A 21092-nucleotide genomic window follows, 5' to 3' on the forward strand; every position below is an offset into this window, starting at 1 on the left:
CCTCTAACACCATTGATATTTAACATGGCTTGGGCATTTGAGACTAGCTCCATCACCCAACCAGAAAAATGATGACCAATATCGAAATTTGATAACATTTGAAATAAAAATGACCAATGCACAAAATCAAAAGCTTTATGAAAGTCTAATTTAAGGACAAAGTAAGGTTGACCGCGATACCGCAAGGAATGAACAACCTCGGACGGCATGATGAACGAGTGTTGGACCCTTTTATTACGGATGAAGGCAAACTGAGAGTCCGAAAAAATCAGTTAGCCACTGATTTCAGCCTATTCGCCAAAACTTTGACAAACATCTAATAGAGAGCACTCATAACTAAGATTGGGCAGAACCGAGAAATATCAGTGGCTTCATCATCTTTCAAAATGAGCAAAATAATATCTACATGAAAATGATAAGGCAGTCTGGAGTTACGATATATAGAACTCATCAAACATGCTCACCACGTTCGATTTAACACAGTCTCAAAAGATTCTAAAAAGTCGACATGAAACCCGTCAATGCCAGGTGCTTTTCAACCCGACAGATCCTTAATGACCCTAAAAATCTCATCGTCAGAGAACCTCCTTTGCATAGATCTGGCTTGCTCATGCTGAATTGACCCAACTAGGACATTACCAAAGACACCCTCCGCAGTTAACGAAGCAGAATATAAATCCTTAAAATATAGAGAGACTGTCAGATTAATGTGTTGATTGAGATAGGAAACACCCCCAATGGAGATAGAAGGAACGACCTTCCTTCTATGACGATGGGAAGCATATGAGTGAAAAAATTTAGTGTTGTCATCACCAACCGCAAGCCATTTCACTCTAGACCTCTGCTTCCAACAAATTTTTTCTTTGACCCTCCAGCTTTTTAAGAGCATAGTTAATTCTAAGGACCTGTCCAGGAGACTAAGAAGTTGCAAATCAGAAAGAGAGCCAAAAAAAGACATAGACTGATACAACGCAGAAATCCCCTGATCTCATGCGGCCATTTGTTGAAATTTATCCACATTACGACTATAAAGTCAAGCTTTGATATCCTTAGCTAGACGAGAAAGATTCTTTTGAACCCGAAGCGCCGCCCAATGCACATCAATAAGTTTGTTCTAAGAATTAGCAATAACCGAGAGAAAATTTGGCTCCTGAAGCCACCATTCTTCAAACGCAAAGCTCCTGGTGGGATGAAAGTCATCCCCCCAATGAATGATGATCTGCCCATGATCCGAGATTGAGAGAGCAAACAACACACACTTAACGTCGGAAATGAGGTTCAATAAATTAGGGGTGACAAAGACCCTGTCAAAGACCATACAGCATGGGTGAGACCACCTATTCGACCAAGAGAAGTGCTCCCCGATTAAAGGAATAAGGTAGAGGAGATGTCGCTGAATAAAGTCTTGGAAACCTCGCATAGAGGGATTAAGAATAACGAGGTTATTAGAGTCATGAATAGATAACAAACAATTAAAATCCCCCGTAAGAAGGCGACACTCTGTGCTGGAAACGACAACCCTATCCAAATCATCCCAAAATACGGGCCTCATGGCAGCGATATTAGGATACCTCCTGCATGATTGACCGCATGCTTAAAGAAATAGTCAGCTCCCTGCCAGATGCTAGAGGCAGCCACAAGCGGGATGACTTCCATTTTAATTTCACATAAAGCAAGTAGGCTGGGCTTTTCCTCCCTAACCCAATTAGCCAGAAACAAGCATTTCGTGGGACAATTTAAGCCCCTAATATTCCAACTAACAGTCTTCATGGCATAAAATCTAGAAAAACCCAGGGTTGGTGACACAGAGACAACCTTCTTAGGGACCTAGCATCGATAGCCGAAACAATTGACGAATGCCTCCTCCTTCTTCGCTGACCATGTATGATTTGTCGAACACCCCTAGCACTAACAAACGACCTCAAATGACCATCAAAAATACCCAATTGCTCGCAGTCTGCTCCACCGAGTGGCAGAAGGAGTCCCCAATAATAGCAGAGATAGCTGAAATCGTAGAATAATCAACAACTATAACTTGCAGCTGCGAAGAGGAGAGAGAGATATCCAGCAACTTAGCTGCATCGACAACCGTGACACCCAGGGGTTGTGGACTAGGATACTGCTGAAGCAAAGGCATAAACAGGTGGCTACTCTGACCCCATGTTGGACTACCGGATGAGACACTGTTTGGCGGAATACCAAAAGATTTGGCAGATGAAAAAACCTCAGAGACATAATGCAATACAGAAAGAGGACGCAGAACCGAGGAGCTAAGCATCATGTATCTGATTGCCCGATTGGTTCTAGCATTAAACGCAATAAGATTGATAACCAAATAATCAAAGCATCTGGAGGGAAAAATAATAAAGGATGATGGCAGAATCGTCATTTGTCCACCACGGGCAAGCATACCCAACCGCGCCTCCAAGCCTTGACATAACTTTCGATGGCGAGGATGGCAAAATTTTCCTATGCTTCCCACAAGCATGCCTACCAAACCGCGTCGTCAGTCCGCTACGAAAATTGGCGCAAAAAGAATCAGACGTCGAGCTCCATGCATAATAAATAATGAGCGTCAGATTTTCAAGAGAGGAAACATTAATGGCAAAGCTAGATTTTTTGGGGCCCACCCTTGGCAAAACTTGCGATGGCTGGGAGATGCCATCATACGCTAGAGATGAGGCTAACATAACCGAAGCAGATGACGAAAAAGAAAGCCCGAAGTACTGCGGCCGGACCGAGACCCAGATAGACCCAATCTTGACTATATAGAATGAATTCGTCGGGTTATGAAGATTTCCAATATGCACCCACGACGAGAAGGATAATTTTTGAGGAGGCCGTTCAGGATTCCAACTTGTAGGATGATGCCCCAACCCAGAAAAATCTTTATTGACTAGATTCTGCCCCAACGAATGAGAATGTGAGGGGTTAGATCGCCTTCGCTTCCAGACTGGGTGACGACGAGCGAGAAAAGATGAGTCGTACTTATGACAATCAAAGCATTTGTGAAAGTTTAGAGAGAAACAAGCAGCACCCCACCAATCCTCTGACCTGGCATGACTCAACTAAGATCTAGAGCGAATAGCGTGGAAGGAGCTTTGCCAAGTAAATGGGACCTGCTGCCATCCCCGATCAGCAACCCATTATGGAGGTTCACGAACGAAGAAAGATGAAACAAGCATCGCCTTAACAGAGCACGCTTCGAGAGGCTCCCGCCTAATAGCTCGCAGAAAAACCTGATGTCTGAAATACGAAGAGAGCCCACATCTAGGCAAGATCGAAGGAACTCCGAAAGCTTAGAGAAGAACCAATAATTGAGTTTGAAAGACAAAACAACATCCAATCTCCACTGGCGAAGCACAAAGGCTGCACCCCAATCATTCACAATTTCTTTGATGAAATGTAGGGTTCACAGGTTGACCCTCAACGGGAGACCAGGAGCAAGCCCCCAAAAAACGGCTCGATGAGGGGCGCATAACGAAACCACGAACATCCAGACGATGAAGGGCCCCGATGGAGGGGCCTACGGAACTCCGATAAAGGGAAGAGACAAGATAGACGCACACCTGCAAGGGTTGGGTACTCTGACGGTGGGGGCAAGTACAAGCAAGGTCAAGGAATGGGTGGTGCAGCGGGAGCTCAGTGGGATTGGGAGGATTGAAGCAACACAAGTGGAGAATCGGCCCTACCCCCTTCCTCTCCAAGACGTTCGACTTGTCAGGCGACCCCAAGGCCACCGAAATCGTGTCGTGGAGTCAAGAGGGCAACACCTTCGTTGCGTGGCGGTCAGTTACCGCACCACAGCCACCCTTTGACGCCTGACGAAGCAACGCTACACCGGAAAACCTTACTGCCAGCCGCTAGGGTTCCATCGTTGAGAGGCACAGAAAGGAGCAAGGGAAAGGGAAAGGCAAAGTCGGACATGAGAGAGAGAGAGAGAGAACCTGCTTTCTTGCCGGAGATCCGTCAAACCCGGCGTCTCACTACCACCACTGGGTGAGTTTGAATCTTCATGATCCCCTTAAGGACTTATTACCTCACCGCCAACCGCTAGGGTTCCGTCATTGAGAGGCACAAAAAGGAGCAAGGGAAAGACAAAGTCAGGCCTTGAGCAGGGAGAGAGAGAAGTGACAAGAGGAATGAAACTTGGGGTTCTCGTCTTTCTTAATTCATACCAGATATCGGTCGAGCTTCGGGACGACTCAGAGAGAGAGAGAGAGGTTGGACTTACGGAACTCGTGCCAAAAGAGAGAGAGAGAGAGAGAGAGAGAGAGAGAGAGAGACGCATTGACGGGCTTGATGCGCCCGTCCTGCTCTTTTTGTAATAGGTGAAATGCGTGGCATTCTCGTCCACCGCATCCAATGTTTGTTAAAAAATAACGTGAAAATTTGCCTTTTTATCCGGCGTTAGAGAACATTTCAATACTGGGAAGAGCGGGAAAGCAAAAACCCTCTCTTTAAAGATACATAAAAAAAAAAAAAGACGTATACCCTTAAAATAGCTAAAAATTCCTCAAAATTGATCCAATAGACCGGATAACTCTTCAAGAATACGATTATTTCTGCTGTTTTCAGAGGGTATTTTGGTTATAATATTTCCGACGGAAGACAGTGAGCGAGAGTCTTCCTCTTTGCTGTGTGAGAGAGAGAGAGAGTTTGATGGCGGAACCAGAGTGGCCGATGGAAGAAGAAGAGGAATCGACCGTACCCATGTCGAGAACGCGCATCCTGGAACTCCAAACCATCATCTCCGACGCGAATGGCGATTTCCCATCTGAAGAAATCCCCTCAAACCCCGCCTCCCTCGTCCATTCTCTCTCCCTAACCATGGATTCCGGAGGGAAGATAGGTATCATGGCCGCCGACATCTACCTCTCCCTCCTCCTCTGCGCGGACTCTCCAATTTACACCCTCTTCACCCCCATCACCTTTCTCTCGGTTCTCCGATCCCTCCGCCTCGCCATCAAGCGCCGGTCGGACGCCCAATCGAGCCAGGCCAATAGGAGAAACACCCGCAAGAAGAAAACGGCCCCCTCTTCTTCTCGCGCGTTTCTCGCTCCAGACGGAGAAGACGAGGCAGAAACAGGGGAAGAAAACGAGGAATTTGAGATCAAAGATTTGGTTTCGGTTCTTGAAAAGTTGGATTCCGTCGTTGGTCGAATCAGTTTGGAGAGGTTCCCTGACAGCTTGAAGTCTTTGATTGATGTAGTCGCGCAGGTGTTGGTGGCAGCTGCCGATCTTGAGGAAGAGTTTTCAGGCAAGGTTCGGAAATCGTCCGCGAGCCGACTTCCTTTCGCTGCGTGTAACCGGTTTTCCGATCTGTGCTTCAAGATTTTGATTCGAGCCTTGCCCCCGCAACACGGGGACAGGACGAACACTTGCGTGGATGTGTTGAAATCGCTCTCCCCGCTGCTCCTTTCTCAGAATTCTCAGGTTCGGAGCTCTGCAATCCGGTTTGTGACATCGAACTTGATGGAGATTGCCAGGGAATGCGGAGATGTCAGGAGAGCGGTGGTTGCGTTGCCGAGGTACTTGGCGGTGAAGGCAGAGACGGACAAGATCGATTCACGGGCGGTGGCAGTTGATTCGGTTATGAAGGTGATTCGGGTGCTGGGAGCGACTGAGCAGTTGGAGTTCGCCCGGTTTGTTGTTAAGATGTCAATGGGCAAGGCTCGATTGAGAATCATGGCCATCGATCTTATCGTTGCAGTACTCAGTGTGTTGCCTGATCCCCTGGCTATCAGAGAAGAGTGCTCAGAAGATGCTGATGCAAGATTGTGGGGTTTGAGATGCCTGGAAGCATTGGTAAATCGGTGTTCGGATAAAGTTGCAGGAATTCGTGCAAGGGCATTGTCGAATTTGGCACAGGTGGTGGAGATTCTCTCAGCCGACATAAGGAATCGAGCTCGACTGCAGGAAACTTTAGTCTTTGGGAACGGCACGAGGGCAGCTCCAAATGTTCTGCAGAAAGATAAGGTGGGGAATTTGAATTCGGAGTTGGGGAAGAAGGGTTTGTTTTTCAACACGGAGACAATTTCTCCAGATATCGGTCCTGGGCCTACACCTATCACGCCCGGCGCCGGCTGTAGAGATTTGAGTTTATTGTTGAGGAGGAGATGCACGGATGAGAAGGCTGCTGTGAGAAAATCGGCACTGCTTCTGATAACAAAGTCCACTGCTCTTCTTGGAAGGGTTGTTGATGAAACAATGGTCAGAACTATTGGACTTGCTTGCTCTGATCCTCTTGTTAGCATCAGGAAAACTGCCCTTTCTGCATTATCAGAGGTATCGTTTATGTCTTGTTCTCATTGTCTATAATATCTGTTTCTGTATTTTTTACTGCATTCTGCATTCTTCCCGATTCTGCAGTCTTACTTGGTGGGTCTCCTGATGTATACTTTGTACCCCTCCGAGCAATGGATATTCCTAATGGCTTTTCTGCAGAACTTTCTGATGATTTTGTGGCTGTTTTCCTTTTCTTTTGCTTGGCCTATCTCCCGTTGGTATCATATTTATTGGGCCTGAGACTTTGATCTTAACTTGAGATACCTTCATTTCCGATGACCCATTTGAGGTTCTTGCTTTAAATGCCTGTTGCTTCTGGTAAAACGCCTATTGCCTGCCAATGACATAGCAGATAAGAGTACAGTTTATAGTCAGGTTTAGGTTAGGGATCCGCAACTTGCCTGTTTAGTGGCTTTGGCACTGGAGGGTCCCAAAATAGGTAATATTGTGCCGGATTAATTAGAGATGCGGATTCTTATTTGTTGAATCATGCTATGTCAGCCATGATTTTGCATTCATAGTAGGAGTGTGTCTGATTGCAGGTTTTCAAGAGGTTCTCGGATAACTGGGTGATAACTGAGTGGCTTCACTCTGTTCCTCAAATGATATTGGACAATGAGTCTAGCGTCCAAGCTGACTGTGAAAATATGTTTCTGGAATTGGTTTTGGATCGGATTTCCAGGGTTGCTGCTGCCAGTGCTAGCAGTAAGAGGGCAAAATGTTTGAGTGAAGAATCAAAGGCAAGTTTGGAATTGGAGCTGGAGTCAATTTTCCCAGAGGGTATGCTGTTTTTACTGAAGGAAATGACTGATGCTGAGGTGTCTTCAAGTGTGAAGAAGGTCTGCGGAAATCTTGGGAAAAAAGGAAGGCTTACTGCTGCCGTCGCTCTTTCTCTGCAGAACATCATCACCACGTCAGAGTCTCTCTGGTTGAGCAGAGGTCTTGGTGTTGAAAAATGGGTTGCTCCCTCTGGTGCATGGATGCTTCTCTCAGTAGTCTCAGAATTCCTCCCTAAGGCTGTGGGTTGGAAGTTCCTGCACCACCACTGGCAGCTGCTTGACAAGCCTGCCGATGTACAAAGCAACAACTGTGTCACCCCTATGCAAAAATGCAGAAATGAGATGATAGATGAATCTGATTCAATGCCCCTTTCTTGGGCTGGAGATCGTGTGTTTCTCTTGCAGACAATATCCAATGTTGCTGTTGAGTTACCTCCCGAAGCCGCTGCCGATTTGGCACATGACTTGCTTTCTAGGCTTGAGACATTTGATATGCATCCCACAGAGGTAGTTTGCAAATTCTTCCATGGATTATATATCATTTTTGCTCCTCTTTCTTCCACACAGTTTCTGATGAGAGTTTTTTTTCTCTAGACATGATTATTGAATTCATATTGTGACTATTGAAACTGATAACCATTTGATAACTTTCAGTGCAATGCATGAGCACTGATAATGCAAAAATACTCTTGTTATCGTTCGCTTTAGGAACCTAGAACTTTTGGTGAATTTACTACTTAAATTTTGTTAAAGGTTGATGCACATGTGCAAGCTCTCAGAACCTTATGCAAGCAGAAGTCTGTGAACTCAGCAGATGGAGATAAGCTGGTCTCTAAATGGGCAGAGCAGCTGCTTTCAAAATCCTTAAGTATTCTTGAGAAGTATCTTTCGGAGGTATCAGAAGCTCGCAATACAGGCGATTGTCAAACTCCATATAGAAGTAGAAGCAACAAGAGTAAACATAAAGGAAAGAGACGATCAGGAACTTCAAATTCATCTTTGGAAGCTGTTACTGCAGTTTTTACTGTTGGCTCCGTCGTTCTGATCTGCCCTTCTGCGGATCTGAAAGGTACCATCCCCTTGTTACAGACCATCATCACTTCTGGTAACTCTGAGCGAAGGCCCAAGAATCTTGCTGGTTTGAACTTTTCAAAGAAGCAGATTTCTTCGTCCTTGTACATCCAAGCCTGGGTGACAATGGGGAAGATCTGCCTTGCAGATGGCAAACTAGCAAAGCGTTACATCCCTTTGTTTGTCCAGGTTTGGTTCTTGATCCTTCTTTTCTCTCTGTGTCTTTCTGCTGCTTCTCTCTTCATCTGAAAAAACTAAATGATTGATTTGTTGTGCTTCAGGAGCTTGAAAAAAGTGATTCTGCACCTCTTCGGAATAATATTATGGTGGTGATGACTGATTTTTGTGTTCGGTATACTGCACTAGTTGACTGGTATATATTTGTTTGATATCCTGTCCACTGGTTCTGCACTGTGTGAAAGATGTTTGAATGTTTTCGAATATATCATGATCTTTTTGCTGAAATCTTAAAAATGATATTTAGCAGAGGCGTATCCTGTAAATACAAATATTAGTAGGCTTCATTGCTTTTATATATCATGGCATTATTGCAATGTTATCATGATAATCTCAGGTGGTTATTCTCATTTCGTGCCCCCAAACTTGGAAAGGCAAAAATTCTGCACTCAGAAAGAACTTTGATTTTACTGAACATAGCATGATCTTTTTGTTGAAATTTTAGAAGTGACATTAGTGCAGGCATATGCAATGTTATTCTGATAACGTCAGACGGTTATCCTTATTTTGTCACCCAAATCTTGGAAAAATCATTTTTTATCGTAAACTTTGTGAAGACCTATCAAGGGGAAAAAAAGGAATCCTTGAAATCTCTTTGAATATTCACTTGCTGAGATATTCCTTACAATGACATCTGTGACATATGCTTCTCATTGTAGCATTTCTCACAAGTTTGTATTTCCTTTGCTCGCAGCTATATCACAAAGCTAACCAAATCTCTTCGCGATCCCTGTGAGGTTGTTAGACGACAGACATTCATTCTGCTTTCCAGGTTGCTTCAGGTTTGTTATTGTCCCGAATAGGAAAAGAAATGTTCATCAGTTTGAATCCACATTATTCACCATCACATTGAGAATTTCAAACACCGTTACAACCTGAGACTGGGTCTATGACCATTACTAAGATTTAGGCCGTATTTGGCCGAAGTACCCGAGTATAGAATTTGATCAGTGCTCTCTTCATTGGTTATGTTATTATGTACTGCTACCTTTAGTCTTCCTATCTCACACGGATACGGCTGGAGATACAGGGACATGACCATTCTTATGGTGTTCTGATGCAGCAAGGGAACCGAAGCCTTCACGTAATGGGTGCCGACGTCGAAATTCATTGGTGCAGTGAGGGAATCGACGCTGTCCCATTAATGGACTGATGTTGGGTTGCTCCTTCCAATGCACGATCGTGCATCACACAATGACCCAATGGCAACGTTGAAACAAAGACTCGGATCAATTTGATCCGATCAACAATTATTATAAGATTGGAAATGATTACAATGAAAAGAAAACAAATAACTAGCAAAATGAACAAATGAGGCTGGAATGAAAGAAGGAAAAAAAAACTCAGAAATGAAAGTAGCGTCTGAATGAGACCGAAAGAGAAAGCTCAGAAAAATTCCAATATGCCCCCCCCCCCCCCCACGCAACCCTAGAATAGGGTATTTAAAAGGGATCAACTGGATCCGGGTCTCGGGTCCGTTTGCTACTGGACCTGGGACGCTTGGGCCTGTGCTCGTCTGGAGTAGGTACGCAGGGGTACATCATCCCTACATCTTGGTACCATGATCTGGGTCGGATCTACTACACGGGTCTGATCCTCGATCCTATCGTGCAGGTCCAGTCCCCTGCTTGGGTCAGGCTGTATGGATCTGGGTCGATCTTACTCTGCATCATTCTCCCCTAGTTGGGAAGAAGTCGGCTCTGACGACTTGTTATCTCCACAATAAGAATATAGATCAGTCACATTGAAGATAGGTGAAATGTGTCAATCTTCGGACAGTTCAAGGAGGTAGGCATTCAGACCCAATCGTTGAAGAATCTTGAAAGGGTCATATTTCTTATGACTCAACTTATCATAAGTACCCACTGGAAAACGCTCGAAATACAAGTAAACTCATACTAACTGACCGACTTGAAACTGGACATCTCGACGACCTTGGTCTACAAAAGCTTTGTAGGCTTCGTAGCTTTCAACAAGTTTGGCTCAGACTTGTTTATGGATATCACGCATGTACTCAACGACATCAAATGCATCTGGGTCTGGGAGACTAGACACAGGTGCTAGATCTACTATATGGGTTGGTGACTGCCCATAAGCTACTTGAAAATGAGACTTTCCCGTGGACCTATTGATGGAACTGTTATATGTGAACTCGGCTTGCGGCAAGACTAGGTCCCTTGTTTTGACATTCTCTCAAACTAAACTCCTGAGCAAGTTCCCTAGGGTGCGGTTCACAACTTCGGTTTGGCCATCGGTTTGTGGGTGGTACACACTGCTGAACTGGAGCTTGATTTTCAATAAGGCCCATAACGATTTCCAAAAATGGCTCATAAAGCGCGTGTCACGATCTGAGGTGATCGTGTGGGGCAATCCATGAAAGTGGGCCACGTCCTTGAAGTAGTACGAGGCTACTAACGAGGCGTCGGTGGTTCGCTTACACGGGACAAAGATAGCCATCTTGAAAAATCGGTCAACCACAACTAGAATGGAATCAAAACGACGCGAGGTTCTGGGAAGACCTACAATGAAATCCATGGACACATGTTCTCAGGGTCGCTCAGGGATGGGCAACAGAGTATACAAACCACTATTCTGACGTCGACCCTTGGACACTTGACACACTCGACAACTTTGAACAAACTTGACAACATCTTTCCGCATTTTGGGCCAAAAGTAGCGTTCATCTAACTGAGTGAACGTCTTATCATGTCCAAAATGCCCAGCTAGTTCCCTTTCATGTAACTCGAAAATCAATTGTAGCCTAAGAGAGAATGCTGGCACAGGTAACCGTTATGTATAACGAACTGTGGGTTTGCTGTGCTGGTAGAGGAGAGGCACCCTTCCCAGACCTGCTGAAAATCAGGGTCTGTTGGGTACAATTCCTTGCACTGCTCAAACCCAATGACCTGCACGGACATAGTCATTAAAAGACTATTTTTCCTGCCAAGTGCGTCAGCCAAGGTTTTAAAACCCGTGACTCGGAACTCGACTCGTTCTTTATTGACTCGTGACTCGGCGGGTCAACTCGGTGACTCGGACCGAGTTTTGTTAACTTTTGATTTTAAAAGAAAAACAATATATAATTTGTCTGAAACCATGTTTTTGAGTAAACATAGTCTCCAAGTGTCTGTAAGAATATAAAAACAACTGCAAAGAGCTATAGAGGTTTGCTTGAATAATTGAATTTGATGAGGATTTGGTCACCATGAGTTCAGTCTGCTACTACCTAAGGTTCCTAAAATGGCCAATCATATATGCTAGCTTGTTTTAAAAGTTTTAATTCCCTCTCTAACAAATCCATAAATGTAAAACAGGGATATATGTGCATATTGAAAGTTTACAGAATGCCCAATATCAACATAAATAAGCAATTTTCTCATGTATAAAACTATGCAGGAAATATATTAATGGCACAAACAACTATAAAAAGACTACTAATATTTGAATATGTACAATGCTTGTTCACATAACAAATGGATGATGAAACCTAAATGTGACTTCCCATAGGCACAGTTGACCCGCCATATATAGTGAGAATCATTTCTTTAAAATATTTTGCTAGAATAAGTTGATAACACAGGGTGAACAGTAGTTCGAAGTTTCAAACAACATGGCGATTTTATTCTATGGATTTAAATGCTTTTTTATCTTTAAATGATTTTTATTTTCTTTTTTATACAAAATCTAGGGGTAACCCTTGTTAAAATATATGTACTTATATATTTCGAAACTGTAATTTGAAACTCAAAAAACAAATTTCAAACATCCCAAAACTCGCCCGAGTCAGGCCGAATCAAGCCCGAGTCAAGCCCGAGTTTGCCTTGCCGGGTTGACTTGTTGGAGGGGCGAGCCGAACCGAGTCAGCTGAGTCAACGAGTTGACTCGGCGAGTTTTAAAACACTGGCGTCAGCTACCTTGTTCAGAGTACCTGATTGATGGCGAATCGTAAAAGTGTACTCTTTCAAGAAACTGACCCACTTGGCATTTCTAGCACTCAACTTCTTTTGGCTATTTAAATACTTCAATGCCTCATGATCCGTATACAAGACGAACTCCTTATAAATGAAATAATGCCTCCAATAACGAAGGGCTTGCACAACGACATAGAACTCGACATCATAAGTGGAGTACTGGCACCTCGCCTGAGTCAGCTTTTCACTAAAAAAAGCAATGACCTTGCGGTTCTGACTCAAGACGACACCAATTCTCACCTTAGAGGCGTCACACTCAACCTCAAAGATTGCGCTAAAATCAGGAAGGGCTAGGACGGAGGCACTAGTCATTTTCTCTTTGATGAGCATGAAAGCTTTGCTCGCGGCCGAAGTCCAATAGAAACTAGTACCCTTTAGGCATTCCGTGATAGAGGCCACGAGGGTGCTAAAGTTTCTCACAAAACGACGGTAGAACGTGGCTAGCCCGTGGAAACTACGGATCTCTCCTATAGTCCTTGGGGTAGGCCATTCTACAATCGCACGGACTTTGGCGGGATCCGCCTTAACTCCATCAGACGACACAATAAAACCCAAAAATACCACACTTAACGTCATAAACTCACATTTTTTGGCATTGACATACAACTTTTCCCTCAAAATCTCTAAGACCTGATGCAAATGACTCAAATGATCAGACAAACACGAGCTATAAATCAAAATGTCATCAAAATATACAACGACAAACTTCCCTATACAAGGACGCAATACTTAGGTCATCATGTTCATGAAAGTGCTCTGGGCATTTGATAACCCAAATGGCATGACTAACCACTCATACAATTCATCACGTGTCTTGAATGCCGTTTTCCACTCATCCCCCTCTCGGATACAGATTTGGTGGTACCCACTTTTTAAATCAATTTTGAAAAAAATAGAGGCACCGGCCAACATATCAAACATGTCATCCAATCGAGGGATGAGAAAACAGTACTTGACAGTGATGCGATTGATCACTCTACTGTCGACACACATGCGCATAGACCCATCTTTTTTAAGAGTGAGCAGGGCGGGTACTGCACTGTTAAAATGTAAAACTGTACATATATATATATATAATATTATATTATTATATATATAAATACATTTTTCATTTCTTTCTTTTCTGTAATTTTTTTCCTTTATTTTTATTTTTTGTCTTTATGTCATCTAGTCCAGTTTGAACTAGAATGATTGTTGCTAGTCAAGTCCTGTCCAGACTTGATTAGCAATAGAGCTGTTGGACTGATATAGCTGTTGGACTGTGTCCAACAACTCTATTGAGTCCTCTTTCAGCTGTGTATATAAAGGGGTGCAACCCCTCTTGTATTTCATTCCAATGCTTTTTAAGCAATTGGTTTTTTATATCAATAAAGAATACATTTTTATTTTGTTTTCAGTTATGCCCTTTTTAAGGGTTATGCTTTAGTGTCATTCTTGACACTTGCCCTTGTGAATCTAAGCTCGTGTTTCAAAGATCCCCATTTCATTTCATGGTATCAGAGCCGCGAAAGTACTAAATCTTGAGGAAAAGCTGCCTCGGTTTTCGTGCCCGTTTGCAAAAGTGTTCGCCACTTGAAGAGAAGTGTTTTATAACTTCATTGGGGAAGATTTCACATCTTGTTGTATTGTTTTTTTTTCTTTCTTTTTCATTTTCCTTCTTGTTTCTCTTCTATCCCTATTCTTTCTCTCCTTGTAATCGATGGATGAAAATGATAAAGTCACCATCATGCCTATGAAACTAAGTGATACGAACTATGTAACATGGGCTTCAATCATGAAGCACCATATATGGGGTAAAGGCCTATGGGGGATTGTGGATGGTTCTGATTCGGAACCTAAGCTATCTCTTACTAAAAAGGAGGGAGATAAAGAGGTCCCTCTATCGGAAGAAGAGAAAATCAAGGCTATTGCCTCATACGAGAAGAAATGGAAATAATGAAGAATATCTCATGCGAAGATAATGTCATGGCTTATCAATAGCGTTGACATTAAAAAATGCTCAAGTCTTGCCAAATTTGATCATGTCGATAAGGCATGGTAATACCTTAAGAATATGTATTCCCTTAAAGATATTGCACACGTGTGCAACCTTCAAGAAAAAGTTTGAATAATGACACAAGGAGACAAAACTATTCGTGAATATTACAATGGGTTTTCCGAACTTTGGGAAGAACTTTCTCTTTTAGAACCAAAGTGACATTGTGCCGAAGACATCGAGCTTCGTCAGAAACAACTCGATGCTGGACATTTTTACTAGTTTATCACTGGATTAAGGCCGGAATTTGAAACCACTAAATCGGCCCTACTTCACCGGGGAAAAATTCCTTCTATTGTTGAAACTATTGAAGAGTTAACAACAACAACAACTACGCCTTCATCCCAAAACAATTGGGGTCAGCGATATGAACCAAAAAAGAAATTCATTTTGGGTCTTCCACATGAATCCTTTTCCTCCAATCATTTCTATCCAACGCCATGTCCTTGGTGAGGTTCAAAGCATTCATATCCTTTCCTATCATCTCCATCCAAGTCTTCCTAGGCCTACCCCGACCTCTTTTAACTAATATATTTTCCCATTTCTCTAACCTTCTAACTGGAGCATCATTAGGCCTTCGCCGAATATGTCCAAACCACCGTAAACGATTCTCTCGCATCTTATTTTCAATGGGTGCAACACCTACCTTCTTACGTATCTCTTCGTTCCGAATCTTATCTTTTATTGTATTTCCACACATCCATCTAAGCATCCGCATCTCAGCTACACTCATTTTTTGAATATGATGTCTCTTGGCAGCCCAACATTCTGTACCATATAGTAAAGCGGGTCTAATAGTCGTCCTATAAAACTTTCCCTTCAACCGCAATGGCATTCTACGATCGCACAGCACTCCAGTAGCACTTTTCCATTTCATCCACCCAACCTTTATCCTATGATTTACATCTCCATCAATTTCTCCATACTTTTGAATGATGGATCCCAAATATTTGAAATAATCATTCACCGGTATATCTTGCTCACCAAGCTTCACTACACTCCCATCACTACTTCGTTGCTTACTAAACCGACATTCCATATATTCAGTCTTACTCTTACTCAACTTAAAACCTCTAGCTTCCAATGTCTGTCTCCATAATTCTAACTTAGCATTAACCCCAGCTCTAGACTCATCAATCAAAACAATATCATCAGCAAACAACATACACCACGGTACATTTTCTTGAATTGATCTCGTAAGCTCATCCATCACTATCGCAAATAGGAAAGGGCTTAAAGCAGATCCTTGATGTAACCCAACCGTTATCGGAAAATTGGTTGTCACCCCTCCACAAGTGCGGACATTGGTTACTACTCCTTCATACATATCTTTAATTATACTAATGTACTTGAGAGAAACACCTTTCTTCATCATTGTCCACCAGAGAACGTCCCTAGGTACTCTATCGTATGCCTTCTCTAAATCAATAAAAACCATATGCAAATCTTTGTTCCTCTCTCTATATCTTTCAATAAGTTGTCTAAGAAGATGTATAGCTTCCATAGTTGATCTTCCAGGCATAAAACCAAATTGATTCTCCGATATCATGACAACCTTCCTCAACCTAGACTCAATCACCCTCTCCCAAAGTTTCATAGTATGACTCATGAGTTTTATACCACGATAGTTTGTGCAATCTTGTATATCACCCTTATTCTTATATAAAGGCACCAAAGTACTCTTCCTCCACTCATTAGGCATCTTATTTGTTCGCCAAATCAAGTTAAAAAGATTTGTCAACCATTCTAAACCTTTCTCTCCCAAGCATTTCCAAGCCTCGATAGGTATACCATCTGGGCCAACTGCCCTTCTTGATTTCATTTTCTTCAAAGCCTCTGCAATTTCTTTCTTTTGAATCTTGCGCATGAAGTCACGATTTATCTCATGAAAAGGAATGGAGAAGTCTCCAAGATCTTGAGCATGACTATCATTAAATAGCTTATCAAAATAATCTTTCCATCTCTCCTTAATCTCCTCATCTTTGACTAAAACCCTTTGCGTTTCATCTTTGATACATCTAACCATACCCAAATCCTTCGATTTCCTATCTCTCATCTTTGCAAGCCTATAAATATCCTTGTCGCCTTCTTTGGTATCCAACTTGTCATAAACCTCCTTATATACCTTAGCCCTCGCGTTTCGAACAACTTTTTTAGCTTCCTTCTTTGCTATCATATACTTCTCCAAATTCTCACTATCACGACTCTTACTTAGATTTCTATAACACTCTCTTTTAACCTTAATAGCTAATTTGACATCCTCGTTCCACCATGATGTATCCTTACCTAGTGGTGCACCGCCTTTAGACTCACCCAATACCTCCTTAGCTACTTTTCTCATACCACCCGCTATCTTATTCCACATTGATTCTGAATCCTCCTCGAGACACCAATCAACTTCCTTAACTACCTGCTCTACAAACATTCCTTGTTTAGCTCCTTTCAGTGCCCACCACTTAATTCTAGGATCTATCCTATGTCTATCCCTTTTGCGGCATTGTCTAATTCTAAGATCTAAAATTAAGACTCTATGTTGTGTAGCTACACTTTCTCCTGGTATAACCTTACAATCGATGCAACAACCCCTATCTCTCTTTCTAAGTAGGAAAAAATCTATCTGACTCGTATTAACCCCACTTTTAAATGTTACTAGGTGAGACTCCCTCTTCCTAAACCAAGTGTTTGCTAAGATCATATCATAGGACAAACAAAAATCTAAAATCCTTTCTCCACTTTCATTTCTTTCTCCTATACCATAGCCTCCATGGATATTCTCAAATCCATCCCTACTAATGCCTACATGTCCATTAAGGTCACCGCCGATGAAAAGCTTTTCTCCATAAGATGTCTCTTGTACTACTCCATCTAAATCTTCCCAAAATTGATGCTTAATGAAATCATCTAAACCTACTTGAGGTGCATAAACACTAATAATATTAATAATATCCGTACCTAATACTAATTTAATAAGTAAAATTCTATCACCCTTCCTACGGACCTCAACTACATTATCTATAAACTGACGACTCATAACAATCCCTACTCCATTCCTATTCCTATTTATTCCTGTATACCAAATCTTATATCCCCAAGGTTCTATCACTTTAGCTTTCTCACCTACCCATTTGGTCTCTTGAAGACATAAAATATCAATCTTTCTCCTACACATAACATCTACTAACTCTACCAACTTACCAGTTAAAGACCCTATGTTCCAAGTGGCTAACCTAATTTTATGGTCTTGGACTAACTTCTTTACCCCCACCCGTCCAACAAAGTGAGGGAACCCTTGCCTATTTGACACCACACCCGGGCGCCGGTGTGACGCGTCGCTTCTGGGCGACGACCTAGCAACCCTTGCACATTTATCACTGCCTCCGGGCCTAGAGAGTACAGCGCGTCGCTCAGTAGGGAACGCCCCAACGAAATTCTCATATTGGTTCATTTTCATAGGATATGACAAAGTTTTTATGCTGGCTGTCACAGGCCTACCGCAACCCTCCTCCTTTATCCGGGCTTGGGACCGGCAGTGTATAACTACACAGGCGTAGTTCTATTGAAGAGTTAACAATGGAAGAAAATCGTCTCCGGAAAGGTTCTTTAAAAATTGAAGATGATTTCGTTTTAGCCGTGTCTAGACCAGGGAATCATGTTCGATCATATAGGCCTCCTCACTTTAACCGACAAAATGGTGACTATGATAAGAAGAAAGTTATTTGTCATCACTGTCATGAACCGGGACACTACAGGCCACAATGTCCCAAACTTAAGGAGTTGAGAGAACAAAAAGTTGCAATTGCTGGATCAAAGCCTAAAGACCAGGATGCACCAGTTTCCCTGACCCAACTAATGAAGATTCTTCAGCCTCTCATCAAAGGTGCCTCTTCCTCATCTGAAGCTTCAACCGGCGCAACAACCTCATCTTTTTCTGATCTAGGTAAAATTTCTTGGCTCCTTGACTCTGGTGCATCTTTTCATATGACCCCAAATAATCAAAGCCTATTCAAATGTGTTAAAAATAAAACAAGTGTGTCAAAGGTCTTTACTGTTGATGGGACTTCTCTTGAAATAGAAGGAATAGGAAATTTTGAAAAAATTTATAAAACAAAGAAATTTTCTATTCCAGAAATTAGACATGTTCCCAAATTAAATTTAAATCTTTTATCTCTATCTCAAATTTCTGATTATGGGTGTAATATTTCTTTTTCTTCTCATGGTTGTTGGGTACAGGATTGCCAGTCAGGCAAGCTGATTGGGGAAGGCCATAGAGAAGGAGGACTCTATTATATGAATTTTTTGGAAATGCCGAAGAAAGCTTTTTGTTATAAGATTCAAAAAATAGAGTTGGAATTGTGGCATAAGAGACTTGGTCACCCACATATAGCCAAAATCTAGCATTTTCTAAATCTAGGAAAATTTTGTAACTCTGAATCATTTGATTGTAAAGATTGTATTCTCGGCAAAATGAAAAGATTACCATTTCAGAATAGAACCTTTTTCTCTTCAAGACCACTTGAATTAATACACTCGGATGTTTGGGGTCCTGCACCAGTAATTTCTAAAGGAGGATTTGTTTACTATGTTATTTTTGTTGATGATTTCTCCTGACATACGTGGATGTACTTTCTCAAACATAAGTCTAAAGTATTTTCATACTTTCAAACTTTTCATAATATGGTTAAAAACAAGTTTCAAAATGATATTACTTTTTTTCGCATAGATTCAGGGGGAGAGTTTTTATCCACAGATTTTCAAAATTATCTTAAATTGCATGGCTTCATACATCAAAGATCTTGTCTTTATACACCTCAACAAAATGGACTGACAAAACAAAAACATCGCCATATTATAGAAACCACTAGGACTTTATTAATAGCAAATCAAGTCCCGAAAGACTTTTGGGCAAAAGCTGCCTTAACTGCCACCTGTCTCATTAATAGGATGCCATCTTCTTCGTTACAAAATATCACTCCCATTGCAAAACTTATGAACATTTCTCTAGACTACTCTAGACTAAGAATATTTGGGTGCAAATGTTTCATATTTACTGACAAAAATGATAAACTTTCCCCTTGTGCGATTCCCTATGCCTTTTTAGGATATACTGAAAACCAAAAAGGTTATAGATGTTTTGACTTCAAAAATAATAAACTATATGTGTCTAGAAATGTTTCTTTTCTTGAAAAGGAGAGCTTCTTTGATTTTAGAAAATTAAAAGACGTCACTGAGTACTCCTTTTTGCTAGATCTAACATCAACATCTGATGAATATGACCTTGACTGTAACTTTGATGATGATCAAAGAATTATTGATCTTAATGTTGAAAATGAAGAAGTTCATAGAGATACTAGTATTCAATATTCCAGGCGACAAGAGTCTAATCCTCTATGTGCACTTGAAAAATATTCTAACATTCGAACTAGACAATCATCCCGAGTCTCGAGGCCTCCAGGAAAGTTTGTATCATACGAGTCTTTCTCACCCACATATAGGGCAGTTATTGCATTAATTCACTTATATGAAGAACCATCCACATATTTTCAAGCAAAAAATGATATCAAATGGATAGAAGCCATGAAAGCTGAATTAGATGCACTTGAAAAGGCTTCTACATGGAATATTCAAGATCTTCCTCCAGGGAAGAAAACTATAGGATGTTTATAAAATTAAAACTAAGAGTGATGGTACTCTTGAAAGATATAAAACCCGTTTAGTAGCCAAAGGTTATGTCCAAGAATATGAGATTGATTATGAAGAAACCTTTGCTCCGGTGGCTCGTATGACTACTGTCCGAACCTTAATTGCCTTAGCTTCTATCAAAAAATGGTCTATTTTTCAAATGGATGTCAAAAATGCTTTTTTAAATGGAAAGCTAGTTGAAGAAGTATACATGGAACCCCCTCCTGGTCTAAGTATTCTTAAGGGTAAAGTCCTTCGCTTAGAAAAAACTCTTTATGGACTTAAACAAGCACCAAAAGCTTGGTATGATAGGTTTAGTCGTGCTATGATTGATATTGGTTTTCAATTCTGTTTAACTGACACTGCTTTGTTTATTAAGAATTCTGATGAAGGGATCATTGTGCTTCTTCTCTATGTGGATGATATGATCATCACCGGAAGCGATAAACAGGGAGTTGAAACAATCAAAACACTTCTTAAATCTCATTTTGAAATGATTGATTTGGGCTTGTTGAGATATTTTTTAGGTATTGGAGTTGTTTATTCTCCTAGAGGATATTTATTATGCATTGAATCGTCCTGCGAACTCCGAAAGGTCTAGCTTCACCCCGTATATGGAGGGGTGCTCTGGTGCTCTTTGTTGACGGGTGTCCACCATTCCTGCGGGGTACTTGTTCCAGAAAACGTCATCATCCATCACGACCTCATCACCTTCTCCACGACACTAATCGAATGGATGCTGGTGCTGACGAACTCCAACGACGTGCTTTCAACAAGTTTTGAATCTGCATAGCGGCTGCTGGAATTGGCCTCTGTTTGGCCCGGCCGTGAGTGGGAACCATCTGTGGTCGGCGTTGAGGCACCGGTATAGCAGGGAGTCCTACTAAAGGTGGAAGGGCTGGTCGGGTCTCGGGCTCTAGGTGGGTAGGAACGGGATAATAAGGGTTAGGGTTATGGGTTGGGCTAGGATAAAGGTGATGGGTCGGGTACAATACTAGGTTATGGGTCGGGGATGGGTTAACGGCTTGGGTC

General features: G+C 42.0%; 1 protein-coding gene across 1 annotated transcript; it reads left to right on the forward strand.

Annotated features, from left to right (window-relative positions):
- The first annotated feature begins 6935 nt into the window (after positions 1-6935).
- On the forward strand, positions 6936-9528 carry LOC149839117 (condensin-2 complex subunit CAP-D3-like). The gene is made up of 5 exons (XM_090003933.1): positions 6936-7574; positions 7821-8327; positions 8420-8511; positions 9070-9157; positions 9370-9528. The coding sequence occupies exons 1-5, from the start codon at positions 6936-6938 to the stop codon at positions 9526-9528; spliced, it is 1485 nt and encodes a 494-aa protein (XP_089860059.1).
- The last annotated feature ends 11564 nt before the right edge of the window (positions 9529-21092 follow it).

The sequence above is a fragment of the Nuphar pumila genome, chromosome 4 (genome assembly GCF_984573655.1).
Source record: "Nuphar pumila chromosome 4, dmNupPumi1.hap1.1, whole genome shotgun sequence".
Lineage (NCBI taxonomy): Eukaryota > Viridiplantae > Streptophyta > Magnoliopsida > Nymphaeales > Nymphaeaceae > Nuphar > Nuphar pumila.